At 40.5% G+C, this 15,060-nt stretch overlaps 1 protein-coding gene across 1 annotated transcript in view; it reads right to left on the bottom strand.

Annotated features, from left to right (window-relative positions):
• The window catches only part of LOC124555919 (cell surface glycoprotein 1-like), a 546,947-nt gene that overhangs the window by 23,725 nt on the left and 508,162 nt on the right, over positions 1–15,060 (bottom strand). The window contains exons 8-9 of the mRNA XM_047129974.1: positions 12,732–12,858; positions 9,506–9,593 (exon numbers count right to left, since the gene is read on the bottom strand). Of these exons, the coding sequence (XP_046985930.1) occupies positions 9,506–9,593; positions 12,732–12,858 (215 nt within the window). The remainder of the gene's footprint in view (positions 1–9,505; positions 9,594–12,731; positions 12,859–15,060) is intronic.

Genomic DNA, 15,060 nt, shown 5'->3' with positions numbered 1-15,060 from the left:
GGAGACATACCTTTGCCAGCACTCCTACTTCCATTAGCGAATAAGGAGTCGGGCTCGGGCATAGAGCCGCTTAAAGGTAAGGAGGTGTTCCAGTGATGGGTGCCACTTATGATCGTGGAGGGCCCGCCTGCAATCTCTAATCGCCTCAGCAATCTCTGGGGACCACCAAGGTACAGTCCTCCACTGAGGGGACCTGGAAGAACAGGGCATTGCATATTCCGCTGCAGAAACGATGCCGGTGGTTATCGTGTGAACCACCACATCAATGGCATCAGGAGAAAGAGGCTCAATAGTTGCAATGGAGGCGAATGAGTCCCAGTCAGCCTTATTCAAAGCCCATCTGGGGAGGCGCCCAGAAGAGTGACACTGTGGTAGTGTCAGAAAGTGGTCACTACCACACAAGTCATCATGCACACTCCATTGTAAAACAGTAGAAGGCCAGGGCTGCAGACCAAAAGGTCGATGGCTGAGTGCGTGCCATGTGCCACATTGAAATGTGTTGACGTGCCGGACAAAATGGACACCTCGTCGCTTTAAGTTTGTGCGCAGCTTGTCATCAGACTGTAAAAGAAGATCCCTGTGGAAGATAATACCCTGGACCATATTTGAGCTCTTATGTGGCGTGATAGTAACAGACACATCCCTGAGCTTCTCACAAGTGAGTAATGCTTGTGACTGGGCAAAGCATGCTGTTTTTATCAAAATTGACCCAGAGCACATTTTGGACAAGCCTTCCACCTCCCCAAACTTGTCCTCTAAATGCTTTACAAAGAACTGAGGCTTCATGGACACAAAGGATTCCCCATCAGCTTGCGTACATACTAGGTACCGGGGAGAATAAGATTCGCCACCATCCTTAGCCTTGCACTCATTCCATGGTGTGGCCAGGGAGGGGAACGACTTTGGGTCATACTTCTGTGTGTTGAACTGAGCCCTGGAATTCTTAGAGACTGCTGGTGGCTGGCCACCAGCAAGAGATGATGTACCATGCTTCATTGTATGTCATCCGCCATGATGCCACCCACTCCAACCAAGGGTCCTCCCCATGGGTGCCACCCAGCCTCAGCAAGGGCCACCTGGCAGGATGGCCATTGCCGGGAGTCCTGATGCCCCAGGGTGATGGGCATCTACTGCTTGGCATACATGGGGAGTTAACGGCGCAGGCATCAGCAGAGCGATCCCTGTGTTGTCAGGGGGTTACAACCAACGGGGTACATGGTGGCTCCACCACAACGGACTGGCTACCGTGCTGGATATGAAGTGCAAAGAAGTCCATGGACACCATCGGCACAGAAAGTGACACTGCATAGTGTATGGCGGAAACCACACCCAGGAATGTATCCCCACCCAAGAGATGCAGAATGAGTGTGACTGCAATGGGACGACAAGAAAGGGGGGCTAAAGATCTCAATGCACTATGGACACAATGTGCCATGTAAGGTGCCCTTTCCCAATTGGCTCACTCTTCAGGAAAATTTGGAAATATGGTCAAACCCAACAGGGGACCATCACATAAAGGCCAAAATGCGTGAGACTCCTTTTACTTGCCTCTTACAACAGGCAGGAATAGCGCAGGCCTATTTACCCCCGGAACCACAGGAGGGGGGGCGGGGGGGTCACCATGTACAATGCAGTGGCCGATGGCCTCCACTTAATGACTGAGGGCAGCAGCGTTTCCATAGTGTTGTCAGTGCTAACAGACAAGGAACACTGCATGAAATAACCATAGAAATCAATGTGGAATGTATGACAAACATATCCGTTAGGACAGTGCAGTGAAATTTGGCATTAATGGGCTATGGCAGCCAATGGCCGATATGAGTGCCTTTGCTAACAGCACGACATCACCTGCAGTGCCGCTCCTGGGCTCGTGACCATATTGGTTGGACCATTGATGACTGGAAAACTGTGGCGTGGTCTGTTCTGATTTCAGTTGGTGAGACTTGGTAGGATTAAAGCATGGCACAGACCCTGCAAAGCCAAAGTTGTCAACAAGGCACTGTGCAAGCTGGTGATGGCTTCATAATGATGTGGGCTGTGTTTACATGGGATGGACTGGGTCCTGGTTCCTAGTCTCATCTATTGCCCAGTCTCCACCTCGTTCCCGCTGTGCTCTATACTCCTGCAGCTGTGGCCAGTACTTTTCTCGAGGGTGGCCCTGCCTAGTTCCAAGCTGACAATGAGGCTACTGTCTGTCCATGCCGCACCTCATTTCGTCCAACACCCATCTGTTACCCAGCTCCTGCAGTGCCCGATATTGCTCTGCATGTCAGCCACCGTTGGCCCTTCTCCCGAAGTTAGCATCATCTGTACATCTGCCACTGTTATCTTGCCCAGCCACCATGCCCCCTCCCTTCAGCCATGCCCAATGCAGCCCTGCCACTCTGTGCCTTCACCAGGAGGATGCAGCTGTGGCCAGCTTTCCTCACAAGTGTGACACAGCCCAAGACACATAATCCATCTCCTCTTAGACCTATTCATTCTTGCTACACATGACCTTATGTGCCACCTGTTTGCAAACCCATCAGCATGAGCCTGACATTGCTCCTGTCATACCACACCTATGCCACAAGGACACAGCCATGGCTGGCTTCCCTCTTGAGGGTGCTACACCATGTCTTCCAGCACCCAGGTCCCCTCTTCAGTTACCTCCCCCCACACCCAACACTGCACTGCACCCACAACGCCACAGCCATGGCTCCGATGCTGCTTGGTTTTTGCATCTTTGCAGCCAAGACTGCCTCTTTTTCCAGGGTGGTGGTATACCTTCACTGTTGATGAGTGTGCAGTCTGCAGTCCCTGTGTCATCCTCTGGCTACAGTTGAACCCGATGCCGCCCTCCCATGGTAGAGCCCGACACTGCCCACTAGTACACACCACAGCTTCTTGCTGATGCAGCTATGGTTGACTTCTTTCGCTTGAGGACAGTGTAGCACTATATATATATGACTCTTCTTCTGGGTAAAACACGTTGTCCTCTGTGGCATAGATTCTTTCTATACTCCTGTGCACACCACAGCAGTGGTCTCCTCGTTGCCGTGGGCCACCTTTTCGCTCCCATTTTTCCTTTGTGTTTTCATGCCTGTTGTAGCAATGATCATCATCCTTAGCGTCTCTACAGCCAGCATCTTTCAGTACCCTTGTGTACCCATCCTTCACTGACAACTTTTCTGCTGCTCTGGTCTTTCCTCTGTTTTTACATTTTTCGGGGCATCTCTCCACCCACTGGGCTCCATCCCACATTAATGTGCACCACCGTGCTCAGCACACCTCGAGATCTCCTCCTGGGCTCCATGTGTGCCTTATTGCACTTACAGCATCCATCTCTCCCCTACACTCTCACAGCCGGTGACCACTATCCACAGGTTCGTTAGTTCCCGCTGACTCCACATCTGTTGTCAGCACCACTCCACTCTTGGCATTGCATTTGTCTCTTCCAGTGCGTCTGGCACATCCACCTGTGTTACTCCATGACTGCCAGCACCTTCACACCTCACGTGAGGGCGCCATTTGGTCACCAGGCTCGCTTCCATGGACCACAGGATGGCTCACACCTAGTTGCATTTTGTGCTGCTGTTAACTCTCCTGCATTTTCTCTTCACAGCACTGCCCCTGTTGGTCACACCCTGGACAGCAACTGCTTCACAACATCCAGTCCTGGGTTCCTGGGCTGGGGTTACAGGTAATCTGAACTCTCCATCCCAGTGTACCTCCCACGTCACCCGAGGGAAGCTCTGATGCAGGATCTGCAGCTTTCGTTAAGTTGGCTTCACCACCCCCTTGTTAATGGGCAAGTGATGGTGTACACAGGCTGCAGGCTGTCTACATTATGCTTCCAGCACCATGTCTTCACCTTGGGGTTTGCCTACCCTTGGCCTGCAGGCATCTCTCCTCTGGAGACGTGATACCATTTAGAAATAGACTGTCGATACACCGACTGATACAGACACAACCATGGGGAATCAGCCACACTCTTGAGCAGTGTGTGCATCAGGAAAATGGTGGCGCTGATATTGAGGAACCAAGTTCTGTCCGCGTGTCATGTGGTTACAGAGGTCCTTTCACCTGCTGGATATTTTAGGTGGAATGCAATCTCCAGCAGCAGTATTAAAGTGTTCACTCTATTTCAGACCAGGACCCAGCTTCACCTTGTAGCCCATCAACAGAAACTTGGCGAGACCAGCCTGAAAGCTCTCAACTACACCACACTATCTCCATGCTTCTCCACAGTAAGTTGCACATCACTGCAAATGCCACTGGGGATAAGAATCCCCATTGGAATTATTATTATGCCAGTGGACTTTGTTTGTTACTCTTGAGTGATCATTAATAATCTATGAGTTGTTAGCCCAAACCAAACTTTATTGTGAACTTGTGCTGTGAATAAATGTATTCTTTAAGTTCAACATGGGAATTGTCATTCACTGAAGTGACCCACAACCAGTTTCAACAGCCATGATTTGAATGGATTTGTTAAACAGCAAACTGAGACACAAAGAATGGTGAGTAATAACTTCAACTTCATATGAACATGAGTTTATTTTAAAGATATATATACTTTTTAAAATTTCAACATCAGTAATCATAATTATAATTATAAGGAAATCACAAAAGAAAACATTATAATAAAATTTAATTTATATCATAAAGTTTTCAAAACATCCACTGTCTACTGCAATATATGTCTGCCACTCCTGCAGAAATCCAGTGTTTTAAATCCTCTCAGTTTATTGGAACTTGTGCATGGGTTTCATATTTGAGTGTATGCCACAGAAAAAAAAGTCCAGCAGTGTTTAATCAGCTGAATATGTAGGCAAACTGATAATGCCTTATCCTACAACTAGGAAAGAGCTGGATGAGCACTTTCCTTGGCATACGATAGTAGTGGTCCAGGTACCCACCATACTGGTATCACTGGTATCTATGTAATTTAAAGATAATTCCTTCAGGAAAGCTGTTAACATATCAGTAAGAAATTGTACATATATGTTATCTGCTGAGGTTTCTTCAATGAAGTGAGGCCCAATTGCATAATCACCTACATCCCATTACCAAATTTTCACACTCCACTGAAACTAATGTACTGTCCCAGTCAGTGCAGATTCTCAGCAGCCTCAAAATACATACTGTATTTCTAACATTCAGCTTTCCAAGATTTGTAAACATCACTTCATGAGTAAAGAGGATACTCTGAAGAAAGAATCAACTATTCTAATGTTGTCTCAGAGCTGAGTGACATAATTCCACATGTCTTCTGAAACCTGCTGTTTAATCACATGTTGAAGTTACACAGGTTACAGATGGGTGATATTTGCATGCAAAATGCAATAAATGCTGGAGAAACATATTCTGGAAGCACTAGTAATCTCTCTGGAACTAACATACTGATTATGAGGAACAGCTTCCAGGACACCTGCTTCATTTTCTTTGCTTGTTGCAGGCTTGCTCCTTACCCTCTGCATAGCATTAACGTGCCCTTACAACAAAATCATCTTGCACATTTACTTAATTATCATTCTTGTTGGACACTATCTGCCAGGATACCTTATGACTAAAATGTTCTCTTTCTGTTCCTTCTGCACTCTCTGTAAATAACTACAATATTTAATTGCCCTTGACTTGTGAAAATCAAATTAACCAGCACTCAATAAATGTGAACTATCTAGAATAAAAGGCTAAATATCCTGTGTGGTCCTTTTAGTATGAAAACTGTGGTAGTGCAACACAATTTCCTCCTTATCCCATGTGACATATTTCCCTCTTTAGGTACGAAATTGTGAACACTCACATATAACAACAATTGGTTTGGTGTTCACAACAGAAAAAATCCTAAACCTTAAATTTTGTAATTTCTCTGAAATTACTTATGGGATTTCAGAGAATAGAAGGTGGCCGAATTTGACTACTTGAGACATATACCGCAAGCAGCAGATATTACTGTACAGTCATTTGAAAAAGCAAAGTGGTTATCAATATGGCTATGATGAGAGACTATACATTGTTTGGAGAGAATTTTGTTACAGTTCAAGTGGGTGAAAACAGAAGTACAATCTCTTTGATGGTTACAGAAGTATCTAAGGTGAACAACTTAGCTAGATCACCTTGTTTACTGGTGACATGCTGTGCCCTATTCTCAGTATCAAAATACTATGGGAATCACCACTGAGGCCATTTTAATTATTTCTTTCAGCACCAACACTTGAAAACTTTGCTCAGGGGAGACCATTCTACTATGGTAACTTTCACCTTTCACTCCAAGGCCTTAACTTAAAACTCTCTTCTGTTTGTTTTCTTAGTTTAATTTTGGTCTTAAGTTTTTCATTATAGGAGCCATACCTAATTTTGCACATATTCCCCTCTTCTAATTGCATGTACTGTTAGATCTTTTTTCCCAAGCAAAATGTTACTTTTTTTTTTAGAAACTAATATCTCACTTTTTGAAATCTTCTGTTGGGCTTATGTTCTGATACTCAGCTAGGAGTAATAGTTTTAGAGGGCAGTGGTATGCAGAGTAAGTTCCACTGCTGAAGTCATCATTTTATAAGCAACTACCAATCATATCTATTGTCTTGCCTATCCATATGTTGTTACTGTTTGTATTTTTACTTGGAAACATCCTCACTTAGATCATATTTGCAGACCATTATCTCCTCTACAGTAGTTTTTTTTATATATCATGTGTTGCACACTGTTGTCACTTCTCTTCACATTTGATAGTAGCTTCTGTGAGTGCCCAGTGTCCTGAATGGCTTTCCAATCTGGTTTTATTTTTACAAGTCCACACACCTTTTCTTTTCTCCTCGTTTTTCTCTGATAAAGAAGGAAATAAAGTTTATGGTTTTGGAAGTTTGATGATCAACCTTACTTTATAAATGAGCAGATAGTTTTTAACTCTTATTTGTAGAAAGAGAGATGTATTTATTTTATGTCTGAGTGATAAATAAAGTGCCTGAAACCAGAGTTATATTAACAGTCACCAAATTTGTATTCATTTTGGTTTTAGTATAAAATTCATTGGTTCAAACTAAATTAAAAAAATCTATGTCTCCCACACACTAAGCAATAGACTGCACACTAAATAAGTTAGAGTAGCATTATCTAGTGTCTGAAATCGTACACCATGCTAAAACTAATAGACTAATGTATGACTTCATGTGATAGTTCTCTAATATATGACTGACTGAACATGTAATCATATTCACATATGATTTGTATTAAGGACAACCATAGTTTATATTATTTGGGCTCAATTTGTCAAGCATACATGTTTAACTGGACCTCAATTTGACACATTTTCTTGCTTTGTAAAAACAATGGCATTGTTAATGTCTGACAACCTAGAAATATCAGTAAATGACTACATATTAAATAACAAAAGATTAAAGTTTGATCTAGATACGTTAAAAAGCTGTATTGCAAATTGGTATGTGACCCTTTTTAGTAGTGCATACCTATTGTGTACTTGTGAGGAGTTATTAACATATTAATGAAGAATGAACTGTAAACAAACGAGAGGTCAGAAGGTGAGAGAAGGTGGAGGAGAGAGAGAGAGAGAGAGAGAGAGAGAGAGAGAGAGAGAGAGAGAGACTAACTGGGGTACAGAGGGCACACATTGTAAAATTTATGAGGAGTCTGTCTGAGACACTGAACACTAAAGCTTCAAACTCGAAGTATGTGAAATTTTTCTGCATTATAGAATCCAACTAATTTGTACACACTTATGTCAATCACATAAATTCAGAATAGCACACTAAGGTTTCTTCTGTTTCATAAAGTAAGATCCATGAGCATTGAGCAGAAGACAATGCTTTCTATCTCACTTTTACATCACATTAACTATGGAAACAGTTGCCTACAAACTACAAATCATATAGGAGCCCATAATGTCAAAAGAAAAGTCCTTGCAGGGTCAAACATAAAACACACTAGGTTTCAAAAACGAAAACAAATGCGCACACGCACGCACGCACACACACACACACACACACACACACACACACACACACACACACACAAAGAAAATAAATGCCATGCCAGAGAAAAATATGCAAACACCACAAAATCCATGCGCTGGCATGTGATGTGTTATGGGTTTCATAAATATTTCACCCAAATGAAAAAATGCACCAACTAAATTAGTCTATCCTTAAAAATTCCAGGTAAATGTTATTCTCATTGGACAACTGAGGAAGGGTTTTTTAAAGAACTAGACACACTGCTAATATTCATACTAAAGTATTTCTTTGGTTAAAATAATTGAAGAGTGACAATTAAATGTTCCATTTATGTGAAATACAGCTAATAAAATCTTTATAATGCAGGGGAAGTATGCAGTTACAGGCAATGAAGCCAAAATATGTAATGGATACATAAAAGTAGCATTCAGGTTTATGCATTCCATTAAATGCCAACACTGACAACAGAAAACAATAATATTATCCATGTCAACAGCCATAAAATTAAATTAGAAAGCTTGAAACATCCAATGAATTGGCTCATACACGGAGTACCTTCCTCTTCCCCCTCGACTTCCTCCTCAATAGTGGGACATTTGTGTGCTTCATCAACTTCCATGCTACTAGAATTATTAAGAGCTAATCTCTGCATCTTGTGGACCATTGCAATAGCGTTCATCAATTGCTGTGAAAGAAACATACAAAAACTCTCAACTAATTACACATGTACAATAGGTTTAGTGTCTTCTGTGATTGTGACCTTCTATTTTACAGTGAGCAGCTGCTGTAAGGGTACTGTTAAGCTGTCCACAGAAATTACAAACTCCCTGAAATTTTTTGCACAAGTAATTAGTAAAAGAATAAAAATAAAAATACTATGGAATACATTTCTACTTTTACTATATGATTAAATGTAAACCAAAACTAGTTTACCTATCATAAGAAAGATTTTTGAAATTAATTATTCATGGAACAAGAGAAAGTGTATTACTATTTTTGTATGGTTTGAGATTAATTACTCACAGACAACAGTACTGTTTGAATTATTAAGAAGTTTGTAACTAAAAGAGGAGGGTCACAATAAAATATATATATTTTTTGACCAGGTTACTATTACTTCACTAATTGTTACATCTTCTCTTGAAAACAAAGTGCTTTTGCTTTATTACAGTAAATTTTTAAGTATAGTGATTCCATAGCCACTTTTTCACAAATGCAGTAGTACTAATAAAAAAATTAAAAAAAGAGGCATACATAGAGTATAAGAATCATTCCACAACTGTATTGTATGATGACTGTTATTACTAACAGCATCTCATTACTATATCAGGCTCTTAAGTTTACAATTTCGGCAAATATACCACTTTAACACAAACACTGGCACTGGCACAATTACTATAGCTACATCCATAACATATACACATAGAATTGGATATATAGATTTGTAATAGTATAAAATGATTAATTTAAGGACAACTGTGTTTAAAAGATGTCTAAATAGTTTACTGACAAGACTTATACATTGCATTAGACATACTATTTGTACTCACCTTCCACCGTGATTTAGCAAAATTCTTCTTCAGCTGCTCTGATACAGTTCCATGAATGTTCTTGTTGCTTGCAGCATTGCCAGATATCCTAAAAATTATACAGTTTTAATGAAAATTATCAACATTTGATTACAACTGATGAAACCACGATTTTTAAACTAACCAAAAGAAAGACAACATATCAGACAAATGTAACTTATGGTATCAGTTGTGACTAAATGTTGCCACTCATGCTTTCAGAATTAGAAGTTCCTTCAGGAGCTGGAGTGAAAGAGAGATGACAGAATATGATGTAGAGTGGCAGCATAAGACAACATAGGCCATAGGATTCAGCATTTATTCCATAAGAAATCAACCACCATATCAAGATCTCCACATTCTCTGCCTGGCACAGCCCTTTTATGCTGCTATTTTATACTGTACACTAATGTTCATTTTGTCTGAATGTCATTCCACTGTCACAGAGATAAGTAAGCACCTGAAAGTATATTAACACAAGAATGATGGTACATTTGTATGTAGTCTTGTCATTTATTTAAAACCACCTAACTAGCCAGCTTCTGTCAATTGTTAAATAATGATAAGCCTGCACAAAAAACATTTTATATGAAAAGTACTTTATCACAACCTTGAGTAAAATATACTACGTGATCTAAAGTATTGACTCATTTTTGAGGTAATACTAATTGTAATTATTTTATTAGCAGCAGGCCATTACAGCAGTGGACAATATCACACATAGCACAATACAACTGATGATTAAAAAAACAATACACTACTTATTAACATTGCAGTATTATATTACATTTGATAAATTGCTTTATCTTACAGAATGGGTCTGCAAATAACCAGTTATGCAGTGTTTGTTTGAACATATGTTCTGCTACATCTTTTACAGTTTGTGAAAGCTTGTTTAATAATTTGTATTCCAGCAGTTTGTAACTGTTAATTGATCTTTAGAGTGTGTGGTATGGAGTATAAATTAATCTATTGCTTCTTTATACAATTTAAAACATAGTGTGTATACATAAGTTTATTACTGGCGTGAGTTTTTCTTCACAAAACAGTGTGCCTTATATGAAGAACCAATGAGTGCCAAAATTGCTTTCTTCTGCAGTATTAAGATGTTTTGCACACAACTACAGTTTCTCCATAAAACTATACCATATGATAATGTACTATGGAAAAATGAAAAATAGGATGTTCTAGCACATATTTCAGGTACATAATCCATAAATTACCTTAACAAATAAATGCTCTAGACAACTTACAACTAGTATATTTTATATGTTGACCTCGGGATAAATTATCATCTACATATACCTCCAAGAACTTAACATAACCTGGTTCGTCTGATGGAAACTTGTCTTTTAGACTAAAAACTATCTACTGAGTCTTATTTTTGTTCAGTGAGAATCTATTTTCTTTATTAAAAAAAGGAAAGGAGATTAGTGTTTAAAGGCCCATCAACATTGAGGTCATTAAAGACTGAGCACAAGTTCATGTCAAAGAAGGACAAGGAGGATTGTTTATACCAAAACATATCCGAACAACTGTCTTTGCAACAAGAGTTTTAAGGCTTTTGAAATCATCGCTACTGTGAAGGGAAGTTTTATCATTTACATATAGTTCTCTACTGGATTTAATAAATAATGGCAGGTCATTAATTATTAGGAACAAGGAAGACTCCAGTACTATGGAAATTAATGCACAACTTGTTTCCCTTTTTGTATATTGGAACTACCACAAGCATTTTAAGCTCATCAGGAAAATATCCTTAAGATGTAAACTTGTTTATAGAATATGTTAAGGGATACAAAAGCATGGGTGTCCCCACAAACAGCAACACAATCACCACCAATTCTAGGAATCTGAATAGTTTCCTGTGAAAATTGTAGAAAAAAAATGTATTGATTGCTGAAGTCACAATATTTCCCATTAAGCTCATCAGTATTAAAGCTAATGTTCAGCAGTCACTGATAATCTTTGCTAGAAATGTGTGATAATTCTGTAATGAATAAAAAGCCTATATGCAGATTCCAGAAGTGAACAAGTGCCCCCTCGTCACCCCTTCCCCTTTCAGACACTTAAGTATGCAATACAGGTTGGTTGGTTTTGAGGAAGGAGACCAGACAGCGAGGTCATCGGTCTCATCGGGTTAGGGAAGGACGGGGAAGGAAGTCGGCCGTGCCCTTTGAAATGAACCATCCCGGCATTTGCCTGGAGCGATTTAGGGAAATCATGGAAAACCTAAATCAGGATGGCCGGACGCGGGATTGAACCGTCGTCTTCCCGAATGCGAGTCCACATATGCAATACAATCTATTGCTTTCTGCAGTAGGTTGCAACATCAGTTGCATATATATCTACATATGGTGAGGACATAAGCTGCCCAAGTAATACACTGAAATTGTGTAAGTCATCTAAAAGTCAACTGAAGAGAGAACTTCTGATGCCAACAAACAAGTAATTCATTTGCAGTACACAGAATGGCCTACTCCATCCCATGTATCTTGTAATGATTAACTTATTCAAGGAAAATAACAAGTTTCTACAGAAGTGCATGAAATATGAGATGTAAATGTTAATATGATCTGTTCCATTGTGAACAACATATTAACTATGATGAAACACAATAAATTGAGGAAAATTATTACAATGTAAATGTGTTCTTTTAAAGTACATAATATTGGTGCACCACAAGATTCAGATCAATCATTATCCATCTAAATCCCAGTAGCGAAACACCCCTTTTTTTTTTAAGAAAGGTGAAGATCCACACATTGGCTAGTAGAATGTTCCTCATCTATATTTTAGTACCAATGTGTGTGTGTGAAGCCCCTTTCCTTTGTATGTCAGTGTCACTAAGAGATGGTTTGAATCAGAGTGGAGATGTAATCCTAAATATATGATGTGGTTTACAAATTGTAGAAGTAGCTTTGTTGCAGGTCAGAGCTTTCATGAATTCCTTTGTACAAAAGCTTTAAACGTCAAGCCAATCAAGCAAGACACCCTTGCCTCACAACCAAATAGCTCAAATATCACACTATCAGTTTCATTTTTGTATGTTACATTCAAGGGCTTTTTCAAAAGACACAAAGAAGTAAAACATGTGTTAACCTAAGTTGCTTTACAAGACAAACATCTCTCTGCGGGCAACATGAAGTGATTAAGAATTTTGATGAGATATAATTGCATCATACAAAAGTTTTAAATTTACACTTACCATGGGTGTTTGAGAGCTTGCCGACATGTATATCGTTTTTCAACATCCACGCACATTAACTGCCTAATGAAATCTTTTGCTGAATCACTTATGTCATCCCAGTATGGAGAATCAAACTCAAATTCACCTGTAAAGAATAGTATTTCCTGTAAGCAATGTCATTAAAGATTCCTGTTATGTTACTGATCATCATTTTGTTATTCTGTTGGTATTAAGCTGTGGTCTTTATTAAGGAACCCACCAGTTTTCACTACAAGTGACAACAGGGAAACTGAAAATATGAATGAGAATTGCCAGTTGGCAGTTTTTAACATCTTATATAATAATAATGGCTGTTCATATAATCACATAATTATGCAGAACCTGAATTGAAACACTAATGTCAGCCTCCAATGTGAGAAGCAGCATATAAAGGTCAAATTCTGCCACAATATTTTCAAGAAGTTCAGATCAATCGCATCTCTGGCAGTCATATGGTGAGTGCTACGACAAACACATGTGGCACAACTGCTCAGACCAAGACACTGAGTACTCTTCCCGTAACTAGAACAGGCAACTGAAGAACAGGGCCCAGCATCATGGGGAAACAATACAGCCATACATTAAAAAAATGTTTTGGCCCTACGCCACACCATAAATTCAAATATGACAGACGCCAACAAAATCTGACGGTTGACATGTCACAGAAGACATGTACCATGCTCTTCCAGTGAAAGATTTCACATTGGCAGAGGAATTAATCAAGTGGTGCCAGAAAATCAAGGAAACACAGAAGAAGAGAGTTGGGTGAAAGAGGTATGACCAATTGCTGAATGCGGAAAGACCACCATGAGCTCATCTCTCTCATATGGCAGATGGTAAGAGACAAGAAAGAGTAATATACAGCAGCCAGAAATGCCAGCCCAAGTACACAAGAGACATCAGCCATGAATGGCATCCCCATACGTCAAAAGATAATAGAAAATGTTGAAGAAGAGGTGTATTGATCTTTGACATCAATGTACACATACATCTACAATATGTGACAAAAGTATGCGGACACCTGGCTGAAAATGACTTACAAGTTCGTGGCACCCTCCATCGGTAATGCTGGAATTCAATATGGTGTTGGTCCACCCTTGGCCTTGACAACAGCTTCCACTCTTGCAGGCATATGTTCAATCACGTGCTGGAAGGTTTCTTGGGGAATAGAAGCCCATTCTTCACGGAGTGCTGCACTGAGGAGAGGTATCGATGTTGGTCGGTGAGGCCTGGCACGAAGTCAGCGCTCCAAAACATCCCAAAGGTGTTCTATAGGATTCAGGTCAAGATTCTATCCAGGCTAGTCCATTACAGGGATGTTATTGTCATGTAACCATTCCGCCACAGGCCGTGCATTATGAAGAGGTGCTCGATGGTGTTCAAAGCTGCTGTCACCATCTCCGAATTGCTCTTCAACAGTGGGAAGCAAGAAGGTGCTTAAAACATCAATGTAGGCCTGTGCTGTGATAGTGCCACGCAAAACACCATAACACCACAGCCTCCGAATTTTACTGTTGGCACTACACACAGTGGCAGATGATGTTTACCGGGCATTTGCCTTACCCACACCCTGTCACTGGGTGTACCATGATTTGTCACTCCACACAACGTTTTTCCACTGGTCAGTCATCCAATGTTTATGCTCCTTACACCAAGCGAGGTGTCATTTGGCATTTACCGGTGTGATGTGTGGCTTATGAGCAGCTGTTAGACCATGAAATCCAAGTTTTCTCACCTTCTGCCTAACTGTCATAGTACTTGCAGTGGATCCTGATGCAGTTTGGAGTTCATGTGTGATGGTCTGGATAGATGTATGCCTATTACACATTGTGACCCTCTTCAATTGTCGGCGGTCTCTGTCAGCCAGCAGACGATGTTGGCCTGTACACTTTTGTGCTATACATGTCCCTTCGTTTTTTCACTTCACTATCACATCAGAAACAGTAGACCTAAGGGTGTTTAGGAGTGTGGAAACCTCGCATACAAGTGTATGACATAAGTGACACACAATTACCTGACCATGTTCGAAGACCGTGAGTTCCTTGGAGTGCCCCATTCGGTTCTCACAGAATGTCTAATGACTACTGAAGTTGCTGTTATGGAGTACCTGGCAGTAGGTGGCAGCACAATGCACCTAATATGAAAAACACATGTTTTTGGGGGTGTCCGGATACTTTTGATCACATAGTGTATGTACATACTCCACAAGCCACTGTATGGTGTGTGGTGGAGGAAACTCCATACCACTACTAGTCATTTCCTTTCCTGTTCCACTTGCAAATAGAGCGAGTGAAAAATTACTATCTAC

The sequence above is a fragment of the Schistocerca americana genome, chromosome X, assembly GCF_021461395.2.
Source record: "Schistocerca americana isolate TAMUIC-IGC-003095 chromosome X, iqSchAmer2.1, whole genome shotgun sequence".
NCBI classification, from domain to species: domain Eukaryota; kingdom Metazoa; phylum Arthropoda; class Insecta; order Orthoptera; family Acrididae; genus Schistocerca; species Schistocerca americana.
Note: the sequence above shows the minus strand (reverse complement) of the source record. Positions and strands in the feature narration are given on the sequence as shown.